The sequence below is a fragment of the Neopsephotus bourkii genome, unplaced genomic scaffold, assembly GCF_033783945.1.
Source record: "Neopsephotus bourkii isolate Nb327-2 ecotype Australia unplaced genomic scaffold, CSIRO-AGI_Nbou_v1 NB_1820, whole genome shotgun sequence".
In the NCBI taxonomy this organism is placed as follows: Eukaryota; Metazoa; Chordata; class Aves; order Psittaciformes; family Psittacidae; genus Neopsephotus; species Neopsephotus bourkii.
This window is the reverse complement of record NW_026902293.1, coordinates 6096575-6123899: the sequence shown is the minus strand read 5'-3', so window position 1 is coordinate 6123899 and position 27325 is coordinate 6096575. Positions and strand designations below refer to the sequence as shown.

The 27325-nt window shown below is 42.7% G+C and overlaps 2 protein-coding genes across 4 annotated transcripts; both read right to left on the bottom strand.

Annotated features, from left to right (window-relative positions):
- Nucleotides 1-66: 66 nt before the first annotated feature.
- ADHFE1 (alcohol dehydrogenase iron containing 1) lies at nt 67-17565 on the bottom strand. 3 transcript variants are annotated; one of them, XM_061343030.1, is made up of 14 exons: nt 17424-17562; nt 16974-17011; nt 14661-14704; nt 14426-14479; nt 13044-13198; nt 12685-12881; nt 12220-12297; nt 10993-11098; nt 9608-9760; nt 9046-9144; nt 7751-7829; nt 7202-7298; nt 3946-4103; nt 67-591 (listed from the first exon to the last, which is right to left on the bottom strand). In XM_061343030.1, exons 1-14 carry the CDS (start codon nt 17516-17518, stop codon nt 508-510), a joined length of 1437 nt encoding a protein of 478 aa, XP_061199014.1. In that variant the 5' UTR covers nt 17519-17562; the 3' UTR covers nt 67-507. The 3 variants fall into 3 exon arrangements, with proteins under 3 accessions (XP_061199014.1, XP_061199015.1, XP_061199016.1); XM_061343031.1 differs by lacking the exon at nt 3946-4103 and having other exon boundaries at nt 17424-17565; XM_061343032.1 differs by lacking the exon at nt 14661-14704 and having other exon boundaries at nt 17424-17560.
- A 1324-nt stretch (nt 17566-18889) lies between these two features.
- RRS1 (ribosome biogenesis regulator 1 homolog) lies at nt 18890-20181 on the bottom strand. The gene has a single exon (XM_061342794.1). The coding sequence runs from the start codon at nt 20097-20099 to the stop codon at nt 19020-19022; it is 1080 nt and encodes a 359-aa protein (XP_061198778.1). The 5' UTR covers nt 20100-20181; the 3' UTR covers nt 18890-19019.
- Between the last annotated feature and the right edge of the window lie 7144 nt (nt 20182-27325).

The window sequence follows — 27325 nt, the reverse complement described above, 5'->3', positions numbered from 1 at the left end:
CACCTCAGTTCAACAGTCTTCTTAGCGAAGCCAGATAGTAAAAAGATGATGAAGTGGCACAGAATATAGCAAGGTGACACTTTCTGCAGGGGACTCAGCCTTCTTTATTAAAAATTACTTCAATTATTTCTTAAATAGCATGACTTCTTAAAGACAATCATGGACAATTCAAATAAAAACATGATTTGCAAAATGGTTTGGAAGATCCTTTAAAACATTTTTCCACCTGTGGCCACCATTAAAGCACAAGAAAGCCTTCAGTAAAGCTCCAAATTTTATGCAAGTTAATACCACTGACTACTAAGCAAGAAAAAAACCACCATCGAGCCTTCGCTTCAAAGCACCATTTAGCTGAAGATGAATTACTTGACCTTTTGGCAGTGTACGATTCAACAGAAGTCAAAGGTACCCAAGTTCTTCCTCCCTCTAAACAAATTCAGCCCTGTTTCTGTCAGAAATTACCTTTGTGTTAGAACAGGACATACTTTTTAGAACAAAATGTTTAAGCTAATAAAGCTTCATGGAAGCCTCGAAGAGGGCAGATAAGTCTTCTTCTGTTTGGGGACGTGGTGATAGTTTGGTCACTCTCTCCTGCAAGAGTAATGAAACACTGGATTACAGAAGGTTGCCAATAAAATGAATCAAACAGTAGCTGAACTACGTGACTTTGTACTAATGTCCTTCACAGAGAATAACAAGATTTTGCAAATACGCAATCAAGTAATTAAGGTTGAAGCATCATCAACTGTACAATACTTTCAAGAATATATTAGTTAAAATTGCCTGTAATTAAATACACAGAAGCAAGATTAGAATGCAGCTCAGTTGTGAAGTCATGTACTTCAAACAAGGGTCCTGTCAGTCACAGACATCAGTATTCTGGAGGATATTATCCTGAGAACACGCTCCATTTTAAATTCATCTGCCAGAATTGGAATGAGGAAGTTCAATTTTTAGGGACCAAGGTTTTCAAAATACAACATCTCTCAAAGCCCAAGAACTGCTGTAGATGAGGAGAGTAAACAGTGCTTGCAACTCAGACTCCGAAAAAGAGACACAGCAAGGGACAGTGGTGAAACTGCTTAAGAAATAGCCCAACACCTTGGAATCAGACTACAAAACAGCTGTAGTTGGTCTTCATTTGGATGGTGATTCAACAAAATTTTCGGGTCCTGAAGTCCCCTTCACTGAGATGAAATTCAGGTATATGCTTCACTGCTCTGCTTGACAAAATAACCACAAAGGCAAAGATGGCAATTCAGAAAAGCTCCATGCTACTGAGGATGAGGAGCTGTATTCGTGTAGGTGTTCAGCCACTGCAGAAATACTCAGCTGAAAGGCCTAACATTAATGTACTCATACTGGCTACTATTAGCACCTCTATGCTTTCAACAGTCAATGATTTTAACATTTATTGAAACACTGGAGAGTTACAAGCATCTTCAGAGACACTGGAACAGGTTGCCTCTAGAAGTTGTGGTGCCCCATCACTGGCAGTGTTCAAGGCCAGGGTGGACAGGGCGTTGAGCAACCTGACTAGTTGAAGATGTGCCTGCCCATGGCAGGGGTGTTGGAACTAGATGATCTTTAAGGTCCCTTCCAACCAAAACCATTCTATGACCCTATTTTGGCAAGAGGGAGTTTCTTCTGCTATAACCTGTTTCAACCCATCCCTCATGGAAGAGGCAATACCAGGAGAAGCTCTAATCCTTTTTCACCCCTTTTTTACATGTGAGACAGAAGTCATTTGCTAGGGATCTTGTTTTGTGCACCAAGTGGGGTGCTGGGGAAGGGGCTCCTCCAGCCCCCTGCCTCAGTAGGAGGCTCAGCTCAGATGCCTTCGAGAGTGGAGCACACATTGCTGCCCACCACAATGCCACTGTGCAATGCTGTGGCTGCTCCACTTCCCTCTCAACCCACAGGGCTTTGATTTGTGGACAGGCTGGATGTGGTTACACAGCCAGACGCCACCGCTCTGTAAACTTCCCATGTGAAATAGCATGGTGAGGAAGTCAGCTGTGACATATTCATGGTTCATAATCATGATCAGCATGGCTAGTGTGGCTTGTGATGAGTCTGAAAGGTGCAGCTTTGTGTGCATTCCTACCTACATGAGCAGCTTTGCTTGTGCAGTAGTAGCAACCAAATGATACCTCTCTCCCCATCCCTGACCAGTGCTGTTATGCACACAGATGCAGCCAAAGAAAAGGCAAAGATTCTTCTATGCAGTTTTGAGACCAAACAGAAAATTCAAACAGCATCAGAGCAAGAGAATGTTGCCTTTTTCAGCCTCACAATATGCAAAATATAACTCCTCCATGCTCAAGTACTCAATGAATTAATCAGGCTTGTATTCAAAAACCAGGCTTATATTCCAAAACCATGTAGATGAGGCCCTCAGTGGTATGTTTTAGTATTAGTCTTGGAAGTCCTGGGGTAATGGCTGGACTTGATCTTAAAGGTCTTTTCCAACCTAGTTGATTCTATTCTATTTTGTTAGGGCACTCTGGGCCAAATTACAGTTTTGCAGCCCTGTATGGTCATATGGGGTGACAGAAGACTATCACCCTGACAGACAGTAGCATTTCCCAGCTCTGTTGACAGAAAGCTGCAAAGGGATGCCCCTCCTTCATGCGTGGACACAGAGGCACCACCAGTTCCTCTGCACAAGCCTGTTGATACATACTGGTGCCCAGACAGCAAGGCCCCAGCTCCCTCAGTCTGACTCAGTGTTCTGGCCTAGTGCCAAAAATTAGCAGCTCCAGGCTCAACAGAGGCTGAGCCCCACTGCAGCTGCCTCTGGGATGTCTGCAGGGGGTGGGTGGGCTACAGAACAGCCCTTCCACAGTCCCTCACCTTCAGTCTTCCCCATCTCTCCTCAAACATCAGCACAAGGCCAGTCACCCTAGACCTTGGGACAGCATCTTCTTTGCCACACTCACTCTTGTCTGTAACGAGATGTTCTATTTATGATGACCCAAACCCAACAGTTCTAAAGGAACAAACCTCATAAAAATGTCCCACAACAATTTAAATGCATAGTCTATTTGATGGGCCCTCGGAGACTTTAGGTTTCTTCCTGGCCTTGCCACTGTTCTGTTGTGTGTGATCCCAAATGCACCTTTGTGTCATTTTATCAGGTATGAAATGGGAATATTAATACTTACCCTTTGTTATAAGTCTCTCAGATTTATGAATGAGAAGAACCAGACATGGTAAGAGGTACTGCTGTTAAAAGTTAATAATCTTTCAGCCTGCAAAAATTTCACTTTCGCCATGGTGTTTATTTCCCTTGCTACTTTATGGAAATAAACCCTAAGTAGACAGAAGAGTCCATAGTATACAAAAAAAACTGCCTTTTTACAAGGAAGACACTGGATTTTGCTTTTGGGGCAATGTGTTGCTTTTTGCAGTGTCTTTGTGAGCACTGAAACAATACAGGGTATTACAGGTTTAATCTGTATTATCCCAGGGGACCTTATTTCAAATTCTGATGTGGGTCAATGGAACAAAAAAGCCATCTGGGAAGCAAAGTGCAACTTCTCAATATGGAAAAATGTAATGCAAAGTGAGTTCCATCATTCTTACCAGATAGCACTTAGTCTGAAGGCTTTATCTAGAACCCATTCTGCATACATAATCAGTAGATCAAAGGTCTATGAAAAACATCCTCTTTTTAAAAACTGTGATGTTTCACAAAGCCAAACACCTAGCCATTCTTCCTGAATCCATGCAAAGAACAGACTGCAGCATGCACTACATTGCATTGACAAAACAAACCTGAACTGTGCAGAGAAACAAAATACAGTTGACTATCCATAATGTTTGCCATTTTAATTGTTTTCCTTTAGAAGCAGAAATAACATTTGCTTGAAAAGGAACACTTTTGGTTTAAAAAATCTGCTCATTTTATTTGACAAGAAAAACTTTTGCTTTCTGTCTTACCTGAGGCAGAGTGCCTTTGACTAATGCAGGGATGTCTGCTTTAGAATAACCAATTGCAGCTAAGCCATCATCAACATTCAGATCAAATAGGAATTTCCGGAGCGTGTCTGCCAAAATAAGCCCTGCATCTTTGATTCTTGCAGTGCGGATGTCAGCTCCTGAAATAAGACATAATGCCTTGACTGTAGGGTGGAGAGAGTGGAGGAAGCCTGTTCTGGACTTAATTTAATCATATTATCAGCTGAATACACATCCACACATAACAGTCACTGCCCTAAAAGCAACACTAAGTAAAACAAGGAATCAGTCCTCATTTTACAGTTGGAATAGTTTATGAAAAGTGAAATAAAGCAACATCAGGAGAAGCAGGTATCTGCTGCCAGAAAGACTAACTGCCACATGAGGTTAACTTCCTTTTCCTCTGTGCTCACAGGGAGAAGCACTTTTCAGTCTGACTAACTGCTGGGAGGAAAGAAACTAACAGCATGAACGTCAATGGCATTCATTTTTATGGACAGTCTGCCAAGTGCTAACTTTAAGGCCTTGAGTTTGCTGACATCTAGAGGACATGGAAACTGCTGACTATTCTGTTCAATTACGCATTCAAAGACCATGTAGGCCGAGAATGACAGAAGAGGGCAGAGCAGTATTCAAGGGGTTAAATAAATAATAAACTTAATGCTATTTGAATGTGTGCTGACTTCTGTAGGAGAACACAGAACATAGAGGAAGACCAGTAGCTTTGAAAAATCTACTGAACAAGTCATGAAAGCATCAATATAAAGTGAAAGATTGCCAATATTTCTTGCAGAATAGCTTGCTTCCCCTTCTTCAATGAACAGTCAAGATTTAAGGGTAATATGAAAAACATGTTCAAATAGAAGACACAGGTTCCTCCTTACCATTTCTTTTCAACGTAAGCTGAGCTAAATTTGTTCTCTGCGTAACCTCAATGATGTTACACCAGAACTATGTCAGGCCCAAGTTAATACTGAGAGATGAGTAATAGCACAACATAGCTACAGGAAAAATATTTTCCCGGACCCTTACACAGTTCAGTGTAATGTTCAAAGGGAATGAACAGGAGACCAACAAGCTCATTTGAGGAGCTCAGATATACAGGTAGTAAGACTGGCAGTACTGCAGAATATAATATCTGGGATAAATTGATAAATAAGGTATGACAGTCTTGTACAAAATCCTGTGCTACTGGGATTATGCCATGCAGTCTGAGTATATCCTGGGGTTTGATGAACAGAAGTAACTGGAACATAAATCCAGTATCTTCAGAGAGTGAAGTAAAAGGGAAAGGGGGGGGGGGGAAGGCAGCAAATGTGAGGGGCAGTTTTAAAATATTGCTGTAGTTTTAGCACTTCCATTTTGCTCAACCTAAAGGATACATCAGTCTTTGATTGCACTTAGAAAATTTTTGGCCACACACACACATATTTCAAGAATCCACCTAGGGAGGTATTAAGGTTTTTTCTGTCTGTACCCAATTTCACAGCTGTACACACAACATAACTATTTAGTAATTTGCTTCTCATCATAAAATATCTTCTTAGGCATCACATTTGGCAACATGACAGATTTGAATTAGCCGCTGTAGTCAGTTGGACTCTGGACTGGAATCAGAGGTAAACACCCTAGGTGGGAATTAACAAATTATTTCCATGTGACATGTTTCAGCACAGCAAGGCAGACAGTAGCATAGTTAAAATTTCTACTGAGAAAATGAACACATCTTTTAGAAACAGGATTTATGGCAGCAGTTCATACCACAAAACCTACAGGAACTCCTTTGCAACCACTTAATTTTAAAATCAAGGAGCCAGAGTTCAAATTCTCAGATACAGTGTGCTGCCCAGTTATGCAGAAACATTTTTAGTCCAGTTGTGTGTTATGCTGTAAGAACACCGACATTTTGTAGCTTAGTATATGATTATGACTACTTTTGTGTTTTGGTTTTGGTCATAGGTAGGACTACATACTTTGGAGGAAGGCTGAACCACCTATCAGCCAACATTTACAAAACAAACAGTTTTCCCCTGTTCTAGGTTTTCTGACCGTGTTGTTTTACATCTGCTTTAAAATATTGTGATATTTTCATTGTCTATACAAAAATCACACTCTTCTGTGAAATCCAGAATTCTTTCAGATTACTTACAGAAGGAAGCCAGTCCTACATGTGACTAAATGGCTGTGACTTGCATACCGAAAGCTGATCATACAAGGGACTGAACACAAATTTTCCAAACACAAGGAGAGTTGCCCTAACCACTTTCCCTCTGCTTTTTTCACTCCTGCATATGTGGCTCTGATGGCTCATTAGTGAGCCTGGGTATTAGCAGCAATTTAGCTACAACAGAGAATCTGTTGCAGACAAAAAAACCTGACCTTAGATACAAACAAATTAGCCCATGGCAAATCCATGCTGTCACAGCTAGACTGCTAACAGCTCCAAGACTACCTCAATGAAAGCTAGTTTAGTACACACAGTCACACTGGAGGTGCAATGAAGAGGTACCATTTCTCTAGAACACCTTCTGGTGATGGGTTGCACAGATAAGAAACCACTGTATGAAAAGGTAACCTTTAAATGAACTGTCAGCTTGCAGTATTTGCTAAGAAGCAGAAAAGGCCACTTTGTTCATTAACTCACTTCTCAGCCATCACAGAACACCTCCTTCATGCTTTGCCTTGACACTGGCCGCTGAGAAATTCCAACACCTACAAACAAGCTAAGGCCCACATTAGGAAGATGGAAACACACAGCTGTGTGCTAAAGAAAAAGATCAGAAGCAATTCAAAACATCACTGTCCTAATTCATTGCCACAGCAGGGAATTTGTTAGGCAAAGTGCTTCCTTTTAGCTAACAGATGTACCTAAGTACTTGTTTGTTTGATGGTCTCTAAGGTAACTACTTTCCATTAAGCACCAAGACAGATGCCAATCAGAGCTACTCTCCCCTGATTAGTAACAGATCTACAGTTAATTTCAACCTTTCTGTTTTCTAGCAAAGAAGCTATTTTTCCAGCTTGCTTCTCTAAGTACATCATCCAACATCCACGTTTAGCATCATTCTACCTAAGTTTGCATTATGTGTAACTCAGACTCCAGAATCTTGTTTTTAAATTCAAAACCCCTGCAACAACGAACTACAATTGCTTGTACACATTTCTTTTTTTCCTCCCCAAAAGACATTTTGGAAAGAATTCCATTTGTATGAGTAAGTTGTACCCATAGAGATTCTACCTAGTATCTCTGCAGCTTCCAAGTGCCGCTCAGGATGCATCTGTGCCGTGAAAGCAAACACTGCTGGGGATGTCAGCACCACAGAAAGGCCATGTGGCTGGGAAGGGAAAAAGAGAAAGAACAAAATCACATCAACAAGACATTTATTTTCAACTTCAATGCGCTTTAATGCTCTTTCACAGAATCATAGAGTGGTTAGAGTTGGAAAGGACATTAAAGATCATCTAGTTCCAACCCCCCTGCTATGGGCAGGGACACCTTCAACTAGATCAAGCTGCTCAAAGCCCCATTCAACCTGGTCTTGAACACTGCCAGGGATGGGGCACCCACAACTAGTCAAAAGAACCTGTTCCAGTGTCTCACTACCCTCATAGTAAAGAATTTCTTTGTCATGTCTAAGCTAAATCTACCCTCTTTCAGTTTAAAACCGTCCCCTCTTGTCCTGTCACATGCCCTTTTAAAAAGTCCATTAATTTGAGATAACAAAGAACTAAAATTATACAATAATTTATGTATACAATACAAAAACAAAGATAAACCAAGTTTTACCACTAAAGAGTGATCCACATTATAATCCTTTGGTTTGTAAGTTTTCACCAAACCAGAAATAGGGTAAGACATTCCATGGCTGGAACAGAGTAGAGAGAAAGTGGTTAGGGCAGCTCTCCTGGTATTTGGAGAATTTGTGTTCATTCCCTTGTGTGGTCAGTCTTTGGTATGCAAGACTTTTCAGTACAGACCATAGAATCACAGAATCATAGAATGATTTGGGTTGGAAAAGACCTTAAGATCATCTAGTTCCAAGCCCCCTGCCATAAGCAGGAACACCTCGCACTAAACAATGCCACCGAAGGCTCTGTCCAGTCTGACCTTGGACACTGCCAGGGATGGAGCATTCACAGCTTCTTTGGGCAACCCATTCCAGCGCCTCACCACCCTTACAGTAAAGAACTTCTTCCTTATATCTAACCTGAACTTCCCCTGTTCAAGTTTAAACCCATTACCCTTTGTGCTATCACTACAGTCCTTGATGAAGAGTCCCAGTACTCAAACTGTATGGATATTAAGTACAGATGACTCACCTCCTGCACCTTAGGGACCTGCCTGTAGAAAGTAGTACCTCCTTACTTTGCATGTGCAAAGTTATATTACTGCATTGACTGGACTGGAAAGACGTTCAGTTACTAAAGTAATAGAGATATGCCCAAAAGAGCATAATCTACACCCTTGTGTGATCACATTGTCTAAGAAAAATAAATATGAATTTTGAAGTATAATTAAAGAGTGTTTTTTTTCAAACACAAGGCATGAAAGGAAGGTCTCCAAAGAGAATGACTGCTAATAAATTCTTGACACAATTCAGGCTTAGGCTTTGCTCCTTTGAGATTTTCACGTGTATGAAACTACATTGCCTTGCAATATTAATTGCAGCTCATTTTAGCCTGCCATTTGTCTACCCCATAGACAAAGACAATTGCACCACTTCAGGAATTACCTCATTGCTGTCCCACTGCAAAATATCTGGCAGGAAATCCAACATTTTACATGCCACTGATTTTTCTTTTCCCTATGTTCTTTACTGACAAAGAAGGTAAAGAAGGCCATGTTTTGTAACTTTCACATGGTTGGATTTGAGTATCAGAATCCAGAATACACAATCTTTATACACATAACTGCCTAGGGCCCAACAGTTTCTCACAGCACAGGACTCCCCCTGCATCACAGGCCAGGCTATGGTGTCTTACTGTATATTCAGCAACAAAAGCATCAATGTGATTGGCAATCTGAAGCAAACACTAGCTAGAAGCTGACTTTGGATGGGGTTAATACTTTTCCATACTCACCAGAGATGAACACCAGCGTTGCCAAAGCCAATACCAGCAAAAGCACTTGCTAGGTGCATATTGGCTCTTGCTTCACGGTCCTCAGGGTTTCTGATGGCTCTGTGCACCATGGAGACAATGGTATCAGTGAATTCACAAACAGATTGGTAATTCAGTATGGAAAAGCCAGAGAGGGCTTCTTTATGGACAGATATACAAAAACTTTTAAGATAAGCTGAGATAAAAATGCTGGAAATAGTATCATGTCACAGTTCAGCCAGAGAACTGCTTCTGGATCGATACTTAGATCAAACTGGTTCAGTGAAGGGCAAGTTTCCTTTCATTTTTTTCCCAAACCGGAGTAAATACAGTGAATTTAGCCATATTCACCTCAGCAGTTTAACAATTCTGCTTAGGAGCATTGGCAGTCCTGTGTACCACTCCAAGATCCCTCCAGCTTTCCCACCATCTCATTAGGTGGTGGTCTGGACCACCTTATTCTAGCCTAAAGTTTACATTCTTCTAAGCATCCCTTTTTGGACACTGAACATACTGTGAGGGAGGTGGCTGTTAAATGTGTTACCTTTTCAAATACTTAGCCACAATGTGCAGAGCATGGAGAGCCCAGACATCACTGATGGGGTTGCTGCCTTGGTAAGCTGGCCGGTTAACTGGATTTGAAGGGCAGGGACTGCGCATGTTGTAAGGAAGAGCCGTGTACGATTCTAGAGCGTGGCTAAAAGGAAGATTAAAACATGAATTATATAAGTGGGAGAGCTCCTTTTTACTCCCCTGCTGTCCTTTGAATGCAGGTTCTTCTCATTTATTTCTGGTGTTCTGGTGTTTTAACAGTTGCCAAAAATAGAAATACAATCTCATAGACCACTGGGAGACTACTGGGCACCTCCAGAGCACTTCACTCTCCACACAGAAGACCATCCAAACACTGTCACAATCTATCAGGTCACACCATGCTTAAATTTAGTCTGCATGAACTGGCATCTTGGCGTGTAATGCTTTTCACCGAAGAGCTCCGTACATCTGCAATGGATGTGCTTCCTCTCTGTTGGACAGGGACCGTAAGAGACTTTAGCACTGGAAGCATTGTAAACTACCTTTCTTTCAGAGGTATAGACTGTTAAAAAATTAGAAGTATGATATTTAAGCTAAATGGAACTGCCAACAGTCTCATCTCCCAGAGACTCATGAATCTGACCACATAAAAAAGAGACACTGCCTATACAGCCAAATTCAGATGTATAGAACTACAGCCAAACCATTTTCACATATGAACAAGCGCCTCAATTCCATTACAGACACTGCAGTTCAGGATACTTCACCCAGCCTGAGAAACCAGTTTCATTATACATCTTTTACTTCAATATAAACAGCATCCAGAGCACAGTAAGCTCTGCCCCTCTGAACAGAAACTTCCATGCATTTTGTGCAGTTAAAAGCTGTAGGTTTAGGGTGAAGAAAATTTTGTGCCAAGTGAAAAGCAAGTTATGAGACAGGTTTGAAAATGGTCTTAAATGGGCTAAGACGTGCCACAAGTCATCAGAAACTTTGTTGACACATTGTGGCTTTTATCAGAAAATCCTTGTTTTCTGCTCCCTGCTATGTCTATGAGACATGCTGAACGCTGCCACAATTGTGATTAGTCATCTGCATGACTTCTTAAAAAGGGATGCCTGGACTGTCTTTCCTGAAAACAACCATCCTGGAAGCAAATGGCTTCTCCAATGCACTGCAAACATACTAACATTTCTGCAAATGAAGGATTTCTTCCCATACATTCTGAGGGAGGTCGTGAAATTCAATAAAAGTATAACAGAGACTACTTTCACAAGAACAGGAAAGGAAGAAAAAAGATCATCCTTTTCTGTGCCTTATATTTTTTCTGCAGTCATCACAGTAAAAAAACAAAATTGTTAGAAATTCAAGTAGCAGCCTCTACAGAGAACTCACCAAAGCACATCAAAGCCACTGTTGGCCACTATTCGCTCAGGCATAGAGAGTGTGTGTAAAGGATCAATGATGCCTAATGTTGGCTTAATGGCTCTTGAAGCAATACCTGCAATAGGTAAGTACAAAAAGGGAGCTAAAGATTTTTTGCAACAGAATAGGAAAGGCAAGCTTAATGTTCAAAACTTAACAATAGTAAGGGGAAATGATTTGAAACTATGAAGATAAAAGAGGAAGAAGGGACACTGAGGAGTACCTATGAATGTAAGTCTTACCAATGATTAAGTCCCTGTGAGAGTTAGATGATTTGAGAGTTTTGCCTGAATTACACCAGAATGTTCTCTCTCCATTTTTAACCCTTCCCGAACACCCTGGGCGTTCAAAATGTCTGTGCTGAACAGCATCTGCAACAATATTCTTAGATTTGTATATTCTGTGAACAGTCAGATGGCAAGACTGGTTTGTGTTTACAATCAATTGCCATTGCTAAGTGTTGTCTTCAGTACTCGTAATAACTGTGCCTTCATATTTTTGTTATGGGGGCACAGATGTAGCTTTAAGAGAGACATACAGACAGACTGACTACATACAGACTAGGAAACTGAGCTATGGGCAGAACTCCTTGGCACACCCATTTGGGTCTCATGTACTGTAGACTGTGTGGAATATAAAATCCACATGTTGTGTTAGAGTAAAACCTCAAAACAGCTATGAAGCTTAAGATGACATTTTAGTCTTAATTTTTATTTGCCAGGGATGAAAAGGCCAAAGGAAGACAGTGCCCTGCACTTGCAGAGCATCTCAGGCCTGAGGTTCCAAAGTCAGGAAAAGGAACATTTGGTTGCAATTACACAACAAAGAAACAGAAGTCTTAAAAGCAGAAAGAAAAATACAGAGGAAATAAGGAACAGCTGGTTGACCCTGGATGTAAGTAGAAATTTCCTTTGCAATTAAAATTTTCTGACATTTAAGAACTTGAAAGATCTTAGTTTCCTGTTTTGCCTTCAAACTATAATCCACTATATTACATAGGTATTTCATTATGTCACTATGCCATAAATTTAATTCAAAGAGGAAACCTTTAAGCTCTTCAAATTTGCCTGTGGCAGTTCAATCAAACAGAATGACACCTGGAATGACATGCAGTATCCCTTTATTTTAAGGAAGAGAAATAATGAAGACATTTGAAAAGTCATTGTCTTGAACTGCAGACAAAAAAACAAACCTCACCGGTTTTTACTTTTAGTTCTTTGAAGTCAAAAATGGCAACACCAGTGGTTTCACTTCCAGTTCCAGATGTTGTAGGAACTTAAAAAGAAGAATGGGGATAACAACAAATAATAAATAATACATAATACATAATATTGCAAAATAAATAAATAAAACTACAATAGCAATGCCACCAAAAATACAGGAGCCAGGAAATTGCGGTGGTATCCCTGATCAGAAGCCAACAAGTTGAAGAGAAACTTTAATCTCTTTTCTCAGTAAAAGAAGTCAAATTTGGCTGAACTAGACAAACTAATGACAAAACCTGTGATTTATTTTCACTGAAGTAAGTAAATAGCAAGATTGCTGCTGAATACAACTAGAGGAGCAGTAAGCTGAAAGGAAGCTGAAATAGTTATGGTAAGCTGATTTCAGCAAAAATGTCATACCGAGTATAGAATGAGTCCCCTTCTCCTCCTCCTTTACCTGCAATAAGTGGCTTGAGGGGCACAGTGACTGGCTTCCCTTTCCCAATAGGAGCATTGACATAATCCAAGAAGCCTGACATAGGGCTCGACGAATAGAGGTTGGCAGCTTTACAGGTGTCCATTACAGACCCACCTCCAACAGCAACATAAGCATCAAAATCTCCCTTTTTAGCAAACGTAATGGCATCCAGGAAACTTGGAAAACAAGAAAAGCTTTCCAATTAGAAGAAAAACAACACATAGAGAAACTAACTGTTAAGACCAGCATACAGGTCACAAGGGAGTGTTTAAGCAGCTGCATGGCATACTATAAAAGCCAAGGCACTAGTTGGAGAAGCATGTTATCAGAAGTAGTACCTTTGGTCTGTTGGCTCCACCCGGACATTATCATACATATGAAAGTTTATACCGTATTTTGTCAAGGAATTCAATACTGCATTTACAGGAGGGAGTTGGGAGAGGTTTTTATCTGTCATCAAACAAACTCTTTTAGCACCAAGATTCTGCAGGTCCTACAATAACAATGAAATTAAAAAAAACAACAAAATTGGTATAAAATCATGAATTAAACTATTTAAATACTAATTCAAATCAACTGGAATAATTTAAAAATAATACAATACCCAATCTAAAAGTAGTTGGTTATAGTTGTAAATTTTTTTAAACAGTATCAGCTAAAGAAAAAGAGGATTCACCACATACATAGAGGATGCAGAAAACAGCATAAAGAATAAGGGTACCCAACTTATACAGGTGAAGTCTTATGATAGTAGAAAACTAATTATAAAGATGTTGAATAAGTGAAAACCACAAGGAGACACTTAAGACTACAGTAAAATGTGAAATATTTTCTTGAAGTATTTTTTTTCCCATACAATTTGTGTGACATAAAAAGTTTTGTACACAGGTTAGGTCTCCCCTAACTGCCTACCAAAGCACAGCATTAAAATCTTCAAAATTTAAGATTGAATATTAATTTACTGAGGAAAAATTAAAATAAGGTAGGAAAAAGAAGAAAAAGACTACTACATGCTAACCATTGCTAAATTAATTGTCACAATAACTACTGAATACATGCAATTCTAAATAATCCTAATGCTGTTTAAAGACAGAACTTCTGTCTAACTTCATTTACTATCAATTTACTTTACAAATTTGCAAAGAAAAGAGAACTGTTAATGCCATCAATGCCAGGAAGAGAGGAAAAAGTGACAAATGAAGAATCCTGGTGACAAAGGCAAACTGGAACAATGTACTCAGGTGAATCATCTCCCACTGCTGAAACAAAAACTATACATTTTCACAGTGCAAAATTAGAATATCCAGCTAATTTAATGGAAAGTCTCTGATTCATTTTAATGAGCACTAGAAGAGACAGAAGTGTTCTTAAGAAAATTCTGGTGAGTCACCAGGATTCAAAGCTTTTTGAATTAAATTCCCTGTCAGAGAAAAATATTCTTGTATAATCCTGGTAAATCATCAACGATCTCATTATCCACAAAGCTACATTTCCTGTGCTCACTTTTACCACAGCAACATTGATGTAAAATGCTTCTGTTCTGTAAAGAGTATTTTCCAACCTTTTTTGCACTTAACATATGTGACTACACCAACTGCAAAGTAGCAGAGATTCAGACACACCATATATAAGTTTTCCCTTATAAAATGGATTGATAGCACAAGCAGCCCATTAGAAAATAACTCTTCACCAGTGACGGACTTATGCTATGAGAGCTTACCATGCCAATCTCTTTAGTAACTCCTTCTCCATATCGGATGTTTGAAATGGCCATCTACCAAAAAAAAAAAAGAAAAAAAAAAAAAGTATTTTTTCTGGAAAAATTGAGAAATGCATCTAGCCCCAAGCAGTCAAAGGGAAATATAAATATTTACCAACATAAACATTTGTTGAATTACATATTTGTAAGTATAAAAGATACTTTTAAATCAAACATATTTTATTATTCAATCTACCTCAAATGCATAGTCGGTATTTCCCAGGGTAGGCCGTTCAGGGACTAGAATGGAAATGAAACAGTAAAATTAGGGAACAAAAAGTGACTTTAATCTGTATCTCAATACTAGATTGACAGATTCCTTTGCTTTTAAAATCACTAATACATTTGCACAGGTCATCATCTTGGCTTGTCTGGGTAACAGATGCCCATTTCAACCCTTGTTGTTTGTGAGATTAAATGATCTAAGTACTTGATTTGATTCACATGAATCAAACCAAGTGTGTTTTTTTCTGTCTTTCAAGAATTAATTCTTTTCTGTAAAACCTGAGTAACTCAGCATGAAATCTGCATGAGAATTTGTTTGCTGTCTGCAAAGACCAAAGCAGCACATACCAAGTAGCACTAATTATCTTCAGAGCATACAAGCTGCTACACAGGGGTTGAGAGGAATTACAAATGTGTAGGGGCTACATGATAACCTTCAGAACAACTTCTAAGACAAATCCATGAGACATCCTCCATATGCATATGGACAGAGAACATCTTTTGTACACGTAAGAGTGATACTAACAGGTCTCTACACTTCTTTTTACTTCTGCCTAGTTGTGAACTTGCAGCTGAAACTGAATTGCTTGCTTGAAAATTAAGAAACTCCATGCATTGCTCATAATAAACAGAGTTTTAATAAAGACCAGTGGGTCACTATCAACTTCATTCAGTGGAAGAGAGAAGATATTTATAAGGATAGTATTTCAATCACATCCTCTCTCTGCCATGTCATTCTTGCATGAATTACCACAAAACTCTCAATTTCTTACATATCCTGATTTTGCCCCAAAATGGAACAAACGACATGAACTGAAACAACCCATTCTTCTCCAAGAAAAGATCAGAAGAGGCATTCTGCTCTTCCTGCTGAAGTCATGCCTTCTGTCTGCTATATTAATTGAAAATATGCAATTTGGATTCAGATAGAATGAGAGAAGCCATGATAATGAGTCTTACTGACATGCTGTCATGCACCGAAGCACTGACCCACAACAGTAACAGATAGCTGTATTAAAATCCTTTATGCACTTTCTATTCAAGCTCAGGCCAGCTGCTATCAGCTCTTTCATTGCTGTCTCTTGCCAGGCTGTACATGTTTGACCTCTCCTGGAGTTTGAGTCCGCTGTACTCTCAAGTCATTAGTTTGACAGGCTCAGAATATGTCAAAGCCATTTACTCTCTTGCTTTCTAATAATACAATAGATGCCCTGCTGTTATATTCTTGAGCCAAACTTAACTTTCAGGAAGAATTCTACTTAGTTGAAAATTCCACTGTTTGCTTGAACACTGCCAAGAAACAAAACAAACATTTTTTGTCTGCTACAGTCATGGTTAAATCAGTTCCCACTAGAGACTTACTGAACCGATCCCATCTTGCTACATTACAGACTCAACTGCTGCCTAAAACTTTCAGAGAGGGTTTTTAATGAAGACTTCTATTTAGCAAGGGCTTAGTTTGAACTGACTGAGTAGGTCATCAAGCAGACAAGCAGAAGAACGAGACTCTATTTCTCACCTGTGATATTGTTTTGCTGTATGATGGTCTTGAGCAGAACAAATACCTGAACATATATATGGCTTTTCCATGTGTAAAATAGTAATGGTAATTCTTTAAAGAGTGTCTTAAGTAAAGCAGGTGAAACCAAGCCACTCAGAATTACACACTGCTGAAATTACGGCCTGAAATACTGATTTTTATTGGATCTGGATATTGATCAGCACATGAATAGCTATTCCCATAGCCTCCCTGCAGTCACTGCAAACAGAAATTCCTTCCAGGATGACACGGCACAGCTCTCTTGATCTTACTCCACAACCCTGGCCTACGTGAGCTGCATTGTCAGGGCTAGTTGCATGAAACCCCTAAGGAGATTACACTCCCCAAGCCAAAACAGACCTTTGTGAACAGGTCCTTCTCCATATCACTTCCTGTTTCTTTCCCAATGTAACAAATGCATTGTTCCCCTCAAAAGCACATCTTGAGATGGCCCTGGTGATGACAGCAATAGTACCAGCCAGAGGAGATTTCTGACCAACTTGCCTCATAGTAAAGGCAGGGAGAGACAGGATGCATTGCTTGTGGTTTACGTGGAAACAGTAAATCTCTCCAACAATAACCACTATAATTGCACAGCTGGAAAATAACAGAGTGCTTACTTTATCCTATAAAGTATTCTCTTTCCCAACTGCTACCTGCACCATCTGCCCAGGTTACACTGGTATGTTTAGCTCTACAGGACCATGGTCTCCTACAGATTTGGAGACGCAAGTCAAGTCTTACCTTGGGAGTAAGTGTGGGAATGGCTTGGGCACCGACATCTAGGTAAAAGAAAACGGCATGGTTAAACGGGAAAACTAAAGCAGAAACACAAATCTGTCCTTGCCCAAGTGTCCTGTGTGCACCCGCCCTTCGTGCCCAGCCCCAGCGAGGCCTGCCAGCACAGCCCGACACTGTGAGGAGGCCTGGGCCGCCGCGGGGAGCGGCAGCTGGGGTCCCACCGGCAGGAGAGCATGCGTAGGCCCTCGTAGCCGGCCCATGGGGTACCCGTGTGAGGCGGGAGGTCAGCGCTAGGCAGGGGCATTGGGAGACAACGGCTGCTGCCGCCAGACCTCACCCCCCGACCCACTGCCGGCAACTGCCCATAAAGGGAGGGAACCCAGCGGGCGGCCCCGCCAGGCTCCGGCTCCAGCCCCGCCGAAGCGGTGGCTCCCATGGCCCGGCAGCACTCACGCGGCCTGCTGCAGCTGCCGCAGGAGGCGGACTGCCCGGTCCCTCCCGACTGCCATTGCCGCGGCTCTGGGGGCCGCGAGTCGGGGCCGAGCCATCAGCAGCGCCTCCTCTCGGGGCTGGCGGTGGGGCAGCGCTGGCTCCCGCCCGCTCCCCGACCCCGGTGTCAGTCACACGGGGACCAAACCCCGGCTGCAGCGAGCGCCGTCCTCGCTCAGCTCCCGCAGCCAGGGCTCCTGAGATAACCGAGGGTCCCCCACCTGCAAACGCAACCCACACCTGTTCTAAGGTCGCAACCGACGTGCCCTATGGAAAGAGTCAGGGTCTGGAATGTATCTCAAAATAACTTTTCCCATTTGTCCAAACACTTTTGCCCCTGCGCTGCCTATCTGCTTATGCTGAAGGCTTGGTATCAGTGGGATGTGCCCACAAGACCATTTCTGCATTAAATTCTGCTCTGCACAGTGGTGAGGAACATTTAAGTGGCAAGGAACACATCCTAAGCAAAGCCCATAGGTTGAGCACTATAGTCAGTCCATCAAAGACACCCAAATCCCTTCAGCTCCAAGGTGTATGTACCCCTTCTGCCCTCTGCAACTGCCTTACAGAGGTTTTGCTTTCTGCACATGCTGCCATCCCACTGAAACAGAGTAAGACAACAGAACTCCTGGAGTCACCTTTTTCAAAAACCCTTTTGCAGCGAAATGTTATGACAGTAACCACTCACGAGTTCACTACTTCCAAGTTTGAGAACTTAATTTACTTCAGATTGCTGGAACTTGTTTTACTTCTGCTATTACCAAGAATGGCCCCAGGGAACAGCATCTGTCCTCTAGGTAAGCTACACTTTGGGGCAGCAAACTGTGTATTCTTTTATTTCACGTGTACAGGAGACACTACAAGGTCAAAAAGAATAATAAGCAGAAGTCTGAGATTACTAAGCAGTCTGAGACCAGAAGTTAAGAAAAACACTGTGAAACGACTTCCATGAAATGAGAGATTACTATTAATACAAGGAGAAACTCATGTTTTAACTGCTGTTCAATACAAATTTCTAATTCAATGGCTGGCCACCAACTTTGGTGGTTTTTTTTTCTTTTACTCAACAGAACTCTCTAGGAAATCTGTACTATTTCTTCGGCCCTGCAATAAGCCTGTGTTTTCGTGTTCCTTCTGTAACTGAGCCCGATACAGAGCTGAGCAGCAACAGTTGGTTTACAGAGCAAGAGCTCCACCATGAGGCCACTTGACCTGAGCAGAGCACAGCTCTGCTTGGCTTCCGTCCTGCCTGGGAATGGTGCAGCCACGGCCAGCCGTTCAGTATTACCTGATAGCATTACCTGACTGTCCCCACGAAACACCTGCCCGGAAGGACCCGGGGCTCCTGACACCCTCGACGCACCACCAGTTTCCCCTGGATGGAGAACACAGCCCTCCTCGGCTGCCAGCTAAGAGCCACACTCAGGACATTTTAAGAAAGGCTGGACCATGTTTATTGACAAACAGGTGTGGGAATAGAGCACGAGGCCGGAGGCTGGCAGTGACAGTCCCTTCCCACACCTCAGCAGGCGTCCCCAGCCCCGTGCTCCATGTCGTCCCTCATGCCTTCTTTCTCCTGCTTCCACCAGTGCTGCCGCCCCTAGGCCGCTGCTGCTGTCGCCGGGCCGCACTCTTCTTGCTGCTGCGCCCAGTCCGCTGCTGCCGGCGGCCGCGTTTCCCCCGCTGCGACTGCTTCTTGCCCTTGGCGGCGGCCGCCTCGGCTTCCTCCTGGCGCAGCTGCTTGTTGACAGCACGGGTGATGTCGAGGACAGGCTTCTTGCTGCCCATGTCCTTCAGTAGCTCCAGCTGCCGGCTGCGCTCCGCCGCCAGGTTGCCCAGCAGCGGCTCGAAGCGCCGCTTCCTGCCGCCGCTACGGGATGGCGGCTCTGCCGGCTCCTTGGGCAGCCGTGGCTGGAAGCGGCCGAGCGACGCCGTGGAGACGCGGGCGACTCGGGCGACGTGGCTCAGCTCCTCCTTGCTCTGGTGGCCGGTGGGGTGGAGGGGCGCGGCAGGGACGGCGGCCCCGGCCCGGTGGGCCCGGGCCAGGTTGCGCAGTCGGTTCAGCTCATTACGCGCCACCCGCTCCCTCTTCTCCCGCCGAAGCCGGGCGAACTGGTCCTCCTCCGGGTCGGCACCCGCCGGCACCTCCGCCAGCCAAGCGCGGGCCGGGTCGCCGCCGGCTCGCCGGTAGCCCCAGCGCCGTCGCCACTCCTTGGCCTGCTCGTCCCACACCAGCGAAGTTCGCTTGCGCCGCCGGATGCCTTTCAGCCGCGCGAACTGCTCCCACCGCGTAGGCGGCTTCGGTCGCGGCGGCGGCTTTTCCCGCGGCAGGCGGAAGGTCGGCTCGGGCAGCCGCGCCACCAGCGGTCCCCCTGCCCCGCCGGCGCGCTCGGCCGGCAGCTCCCATAGCTGGGCCACCAGCAGCTGCGTGTTGTCGCGGGCCAGCGCCAGCAGCTGCGCCTCCCGCTGCGGGCCGGCCCCGCGCAGCCCCGCCGCCGGCGGCGGGTTGCGGTCCAGCGCCAGCAGGTTGCCCAGGTCGAACTCTAGTTCCAGCTCCTTCTCTACTACCACGCTCCGCCGCTTCTCCGCTTCTTGCTCCTCGGCGGCAGCCAGCACCTCCTCCACTCTCACGGCCGCCATGGCGGCGGTCGGCCCAGGCCGGACCGCTCCCGCACGTGCGAACTGCTCCTACTGGGAGACCCCGGAACTGCAGGGAAACCCTTCCTGGTCACCGCGACGGAAAGCGCGCCGCCGCGCCCGGAATGGCGGTGTCCGGCGGGCGGGCTCGGTGCAATGCCTGCCGGGAAATGTAGTCCCCTCAGCCCCGGGGGCTATGGGATTGAAGGGGGCGTGTGTGGGAGCTGTTACTTCAACGGGCTCTCTCTGAGCCTGCTTCCGACGTTTTCCATCGGTCTGGGTTTTTTTTTTTTTTGGTGGCGTGTCGTTATGTGAGACAGTCACTGGTGTAGGACAATGCCTGCAAGAGCTGGTGGCAGGGTCAAAATTGCAGTGCTGGAGGGCAGCTCCCCATAGAGCGAGGCAGGTGGTGTGGGTGAGCCTGCACGCAGCGGAGGGAGAAGGCGGACAGGGAGGTGACAGTGCCTGCATTCCCGGGTCAGCCGAGTCAGAGATACTGCCCTGCTATTAATAAACAGGCGGGCTCTGGGAGAATTTATAGAGTCCTACACAGTGATCTGGTTTATATGGCCGTGACATTCTGAGCTGATTCTGAGCAGAAACATGCAGCGTGGCCTTGAATGCCATCCCTGGGATGGCGCATCCACCACCTCTGTGAGAAACCTGTGCCAGGATTTTACCACCCTCATTGTAAAGATTTTTTTCCTCACGTCCAGCCTGAATCTCCCCTCTTTCAGTTTAAAGCTATCAGTCCTCATCCTGTTGCTACAGGCCCTGCTGAAGCATGTCTCCTCAACTTTCTTATAGGCTCCTGTTAAGAACTGAAAGGCTGCTCTAAGGCTTCTCCTGAGCCTCCTGTTCTCCAGGCTGAACAAGCCCAACTGTCTCAGCCTTTCCTCATAGGAGAGGTGCTCCATCCCTCTGATCATTGACACCGGGGTCAAGGCAATCCCAGGCACAGCTACAGTCCAGGCAGCGAATAGATTCAGAGCAGCCCTGTGGAGAAGGACTTGGGGGTGTTGGTTGGTGAGAAACTTAACATGAACTGGCTGCAGTGCTCATGCTCATGTGTTCTGCTCACAGCCAAGAAAGCCAGCCGTATCCTGGGCTGCATCAAAAGGAGCGTGACCAGCAGGTCGAAGGAGGTGATCCTGTCCCTCTGCTCTTGTGAGACCTCACTTGGAGTATTGTGTACAGTTCTGGTGTCCTCAACATAAAAAGGACATGGAACTGTTGGAACAAGTCCAGAGGAGGGCCATGAGGATGATCAGGGGACTGGAGCACCTCCCGTATGAAGATAGGCTGAGAAAGTTGGGGCTGTTCAGCCTGGAGAAGAGAAGGCTGCGTGGAGACCTCATAGCAGCCTTCCAGTATCTGAAGGGGGCCTATAGGGATGCTGGGGATGGACTCTTCATTACGGACTGTAGTGATAGGACAAGGGGTAATGGGTTAAAACTTAAACAGGGGAAGTTTAGATTAGATATAAGAAGGAATTTCTTTCCTGTTAGGGTGGTGAGGCACTGGAATGGGTTGCCTAAGAAAGTTGTGAATGCTCCATCCCTGGTGGTGTTCAAGACCAGGCTGGACAGAGCCTTGGGTGAGATGGTTTAGTGTGAGGTGTCCCTGCCCGTGGCAGGGGGGTTGGAACTTGATGATCTTAAGGTCCTTTCCAACCCTAAATATGCTATGATTCTATGATCATTTTTGTGGCCCTTCTCTGGACCCCCTCCAACAGGTCCATGTCTTTCCCATACTGAGAACTCCAGAGCTGATTCTCAAATTCTAATGCCTTGCATATCACAACTTGCATTTTGTAAGTTTGACTATACTAAAATATATATTTCTTCTGTTTTCAAATCAGCAGTTCTGGACATGTTTTGTATACTGCAGAGCAGCAGCGTCCCTGTCCCTGTGCATTTTTGGCACAGACAGCTTTCCCATTTACCACAAGATGGCATTGCATTGAATGATAGTTTGTTCCCTGTCTTGGACAGCTCATACTTCCACCTGGAATTACAGATAAAACAAAAATTTTTAAAGGCAGTGCTTTGAAGATATTCATGTGCACTGTTTAGATGTAGGCATAAATTCATACTTTTGAACTGCAAGGTCTGCTGTTTCAGCAGCCTGATCAATACCTTTTCACTGATCCCTATACCCTCTCAGTTTATCCTTATGCAGCACTTTGAGTTCTTTTGTGCTGTACTATTACAAAGCACAGAACCCTTCAGGTAAATGTCTGTGACTGAGAGGAGGTAATTGGTAATATCTGTTGCACTTCCAAAGTTGCTTTAAGCATTAATGATTTTGCTGTGTGTCACAAGAACAGAATAAGGAGTGCATGCCAGGAACTGGTCTTCTTTTACCTGATAGAATGAACCTGCTAAGGAAGGTAAAAAAAAGAATCTGGGAAGGCAAGAATTACTTTCTGGCAACTACTGTGTAGAACTGTATTTCAGACTTTTTATATATTCCAGAAATTGTTATTTATTGCGTAAGTGGTCCCAGTGCAGTAAATGGGACTGTTCTTTTACTCACTTGCTTCAGTGTAATTTTTCTATAATAGTGTAATAGGGGCACCTTTATGATTATGGATCAGTGTCAGGAAATTCTGTGCTTTGTCTCAGATGGAGCTCAAACGTGATTTTTTTTTAATGGCCTTTTTTCTCCTTTTACTGGTTTTTGGTGTGTATTCCATTGCTGGAGGAGATGAATTGATTCAGTGTATTTAGTCTCTGCACAAAGGATTTAACACTAACAATTATAATCAACAGAGGAAATCTGTAAATGCTTTTGTGTTGGTGGTGGTGTTTTTTTTCCTGTTTATGAAAATCTCACTTTCAGCAAATTAGTTATGTCTCAAACTTGTCACAAGTTCCAACATTCTTAAAACTATTTCAAGAAATGCCTTCAAAGAAATAATCTAAATATCTGTTTAGAGAATAATTCTGAAAAAGCATCTTGCATCTTTTCAAGGACTCAGTCTTCTAAAGAGCACGGTAGAAACTCTGACTGAACTGAAATCTTGGATGGTTTTACTGTATTCCTTGGCAGAGTCAGGCTGTACTTACTACAAGCAGAACTTCAGTAGTCTTAGTTTAGCCCTCTCCTGATGTGTAGGAAAAAATACCTGCTTAGTTTCCTGGCAATGATAAACCTTTTAATCTTAAGTACAGGACATACTGAAGAAGGAGCCTTGTTCAACTGTGCTTCAAGCGTCCTGAGCACAATGGTGCCTGGTAGAGAAGCCTGACTGCAAAATCATTACTGCTGTACTTAGAGATGGTGTATTAGTCAGACAGGACATTTCTGAGCTTGTGATTTCACAATGTGGTTGGGAAGGTCTCATTTGGAAGAATATTTGTATGGATTTGTAAATCAAACAAGATTTGTAAATAGAGTCATGGATATTTTGGGAGATTATCCCATTGTGAGAAGTGACTTCTGAGATGCTCACTGTTGTAATCATAGCCACTCTTCCAGCTTGGAATGCCTGGTTTAGAGCTGAGAATTACAAGCAGGCACAGAGCTTCTCATAAGTGAGCAGGTGTGTCTGTACTGCTGAAAATTTCGGCTTTTGAAAAGATGAAATGGTGACATCAATGTCGACTTATAGAATTAGCTGTTAGGAAACAAATGATTTTATTATCTCATGTTTCCTCCAGCTTTCTTAATGGACTTTTCCAACATTTTTTTTTAAAGGATGAAGTTTTAGAAATGTTTATTCATTTTTATCATCTCTGCTTTTGGGTTCCTAGTTTTAGAATCTCAAATATCACATTTCTGGAACTGCCTGTGGATGCATTTGCAAGTACTCAGCCATAGGACTTGAAATTAGTTATCCCTAACTGTTGGCACTCACAGTCCATAGATACTTAAACAATTTCATCATTACTCTGTCTGTCCATGAGGTTCTCTATCTATTCAGTATGAACAATAGTGACACATGTCATGGCACATGTGTATGTGCTCAATCCCTTAGTGTTTGCTTACTTTCCTTACTGTGATATGATCATACAGAAATTGGATGCTGTTGCAAAGTGTGAGTTTTTTTTGAGGTGAAGGCAGTAGGGCTTACTGTGATATGATCATACAGAAATTGGATGCTGTTGCAAAGTGTGGGCTTTTTTTTGAGGTGAAGGCAGTAGGGTTGCTTTTATTAAAACTACAGTTGGGGTCTGCATGAAAAACAAAAGATAGCAGAGTGTAATTTGCAGAAACATTTGTCCGAGAGATTAATAGAAAGCATAATGCAGGATATATGTGATGCACCAAAAGAACTGCAGCATCAATGTGACATACTGTTGGTTTTGGTTTTCTGCTGGAAAGAAATAAAGAATTATCCTACTTAACTTTTATTTTTTTGCAGTTTCTGCTCTGCTGGGTTAAAGCTTTTAAGTTTGTGTTTGATAGGAGCTGTTCTAATCTACAGTATTCATGTCTCACTGTTAGATACCATTAACTTAGATTTACTTTTCAAACTTTTGCCAATTACCTCTGGATGGCAGTAGATGTAGTTACAAGATGATTCAACCAATTCATAAGCCTGCTGTGAGGATCATTATGAAGAACACTTTTATCAGGAAAACCCAAAGTGCTGGTAATTTTGGCAAATAGTAGAAAGTGCCCTTAAAATACCCATACTGTCACCAGCTCATTCCTTTCCACTGACTTTGTTCAGTACACTTTGAAGTAAAAATCTGTGTTGTAGAATTTCTTCCTGTAAGAGAGAAGTTGTTTGCTCACTGAAGCTAAATTTAGTACAACAGTTTGTGGACCAAACTCTTCTTCCTGATGCATTTTTTACCCCTGTAAAGTGTATGTAATGTATTTCAGTGTGTATCTTATTTCCTGGGGCTTGTAAGTGCTTTTGCAGTCCAAATAATAAAGCACAGGACTGAAAATGTGGCTAAACAAAGATTTTTTCCTATTCATTAGTCCATATGATGTGAAATAACTGTCTGTAAAGAATAAAAGAAAATTTCAAAGACCTGAGCCACCATCTTCTATCAAATACCAGGATTTACTTCAGCAGTATAGAAAAAAATATGCCTAGGTAGTCATGGCTTTTACTATTACTAGAGTTAAATCACTCATTAAAGATAATGGGTCATTCCTGCTGGTGGTTTCACCAATGTAAGGCCTTAATAGAAATACACAAAGGGGCATGCTTAATTCTAAGCAAGATCTATTGATGTTGATGATATTACCTGTGCTCATGCTTAAAAACATTTCTGAGTTGTAAATGAGCAGAATTAGATTTCCTGTCATAAGATTTAATGTGATTTTATCAGAATGCTAAAAAAACCCGATGAAGATGAAACTCAGAAAGCTGTAACTCTAGCTCCAAAACTAAGACTGGGTAGTTGGAAATGCAGTTATGAGTGGATACTAAGCAGAACCTGATTTTTAGTTCAGAAGCCAGAACATAGATAGCTGGCAAGATAGCAGGGAGATTCGGATGACTGCAGGCATTATGGAAAGTGATTGGTAGACCATAATCTATTTTGATCAGTTGACTGGCTGTGCCTGTGTGGTTTCATTGAGCTGATTTTGGGTAAACAAAAGTAAGCTAAGCTAATTTGCGGCCTTCCCAAGTGCTTGATTCCTATCTTGCTATGCATTAGGGAATCAGGCTGAAAACAGATTGTGATGTGGTTTGCTTTTTTATGAGCTTTACAGTGACCTAATTTCTTTTTTTAAAGAAAGTTTTCTTGTAGTATGGTCTTAATATTAGAAATAATAGCAATTATGTGCTTGGTTTTATTAGGTGTTTTTAAGGACAATTTAATGAACAGAGTGAGAACTTCATCAGACAGTGATGGAAAGAACAGCAGCATAGTAATGTGTTCTTTTTCCAGAGTCAGTCCTTCTCATCACCTGTCTACAGTAGGCCTACTTTTGGGCATAAGATTACTTCTACAGGTTAAAAAAAAAAAAAAAGGAAAAAAAAAATACCAATGAGCATATTTTTGCAGTGAGAAGAACAAAACCTGTTCCTCTGTTCCTGGGTTGGGTTCGTGGTTGGAAATGTCTCTGACACTGGAAGCGAGATGGAACATGCAAGTCTTCATCCATGACACAAAGGATGTGCCATAGTCACTATAGAGTTTTACTGGCAGAAGGATACAAATCAAATTCAAATGTGAATTTGAGAGTAACATTAATCTCTGTATGTCTGCTGAAAATGACTGTGGCAGGTCCTATATTCTGATGCCTTCATTAGTCAGTTTTCTAACTGTGGCCTTAGAAAAAGCTTCTTGGGACATGTTTTCAGTAGAAAAATCAGGCTTTTATGTACATGTGCACATAGTGCATACATATGGCTAAGCCTATCAGATAGCAACATTCATGTGTTCATGTGGGATCTGAATGTTGATTTTTATTAAAGGAAGAGGGATGAAACTTGATCTCAAAGCAAGACAGTGCAGTGCATTTAGGACAATGATTCTTCAGTGACTTATCAGGGAAACTTTCAACCTGAGGCTAGGCATAGATCAAAGCATCATTTCATACACATGCCACAACCGTTTCGTGGACCACAACTGCCTGAATGTTATCCCAGCCCTTCCTGTGTGACATTGATTGAAGTGCTGCTTGCCAGAGGTGTTTTCAAAGCCTCAGCACTACGTGACAGTTGGCAAGGAAAGGGGTCCTCAGACCCTGTTTGTAACCTTTTATCCTCCATATTTCCATTTATCGGCAAGGCTGATAAATCAGGAGGGAATTTTGTCTTCAATGTGTTTTCAGAATAGTGTGTTCTTAAAGCTACCTTTCACACCAGCGTGATGAAATACACGTTGAAGGCGGTGTGATGAGGCGTGGAGAACGTACATGAAGGTTCTTCCATGAAGCAGCAAAATTGTTTGTGTGTGCAACTCTGCCTCCCACAAGCTACTTTGATAATGTACACTGTAGGTGTCCAAGTAAAAGATACTAAGTGCTGCGCTTCAAATTTGATGTTTCAATTACATTCCTTGTAGTCACTTCAAGGTCTTGCTAATACGTTTTCCACTGACAGTTATCAGTGAAAGGGAAAAAAATGTATTGGTTTAGATCTTCCTGTACACAGGAATGTGGCACTTTATAGGTTCAATCCAAGATACTAGGAAGGTTTTCAACCACATGTAACCACAGGTGATTCATGTAAGGCAAATATCTTCTGTAAGCTTCTATGAGCTTCTACCTAAGGTGTATGTTGTGGTTCAGTGAAAATTAGGTGAATTTCT

Bases quoted from the DNA above. Each gene is read 5' to 3' on its own strand.
- ADHFE1 (XM_061343030.1), bottom strand. From the start codon at position 17,518: ATGGCTCGGCCCCGACTCGCGGCCCCCAGAGCCGCGGCAATGGCAGTC. The intron at 9,145-9,607 runs GTAACACATTTA...CATGGTGCACAG, and splicing joins GTGGCTAAGTATTTGAAAAG to AGCCATCAGAAACCCTGAGG. The intron at 4,104-7,201 runs GTAGAATCTCTA...GTCTTATTTCAG, and splicing joins GGAAGCTGCAGAGATACTAG to GAGCTGACATCCGCACTGCA.
- RRS1 (XM_061342794.1), bottom strand. From the start codon at position 20,099: ATGGCGGCCGTGAGAGTGGAGGAGGTGCTGGCTGCCGCCGAGGAGCAA.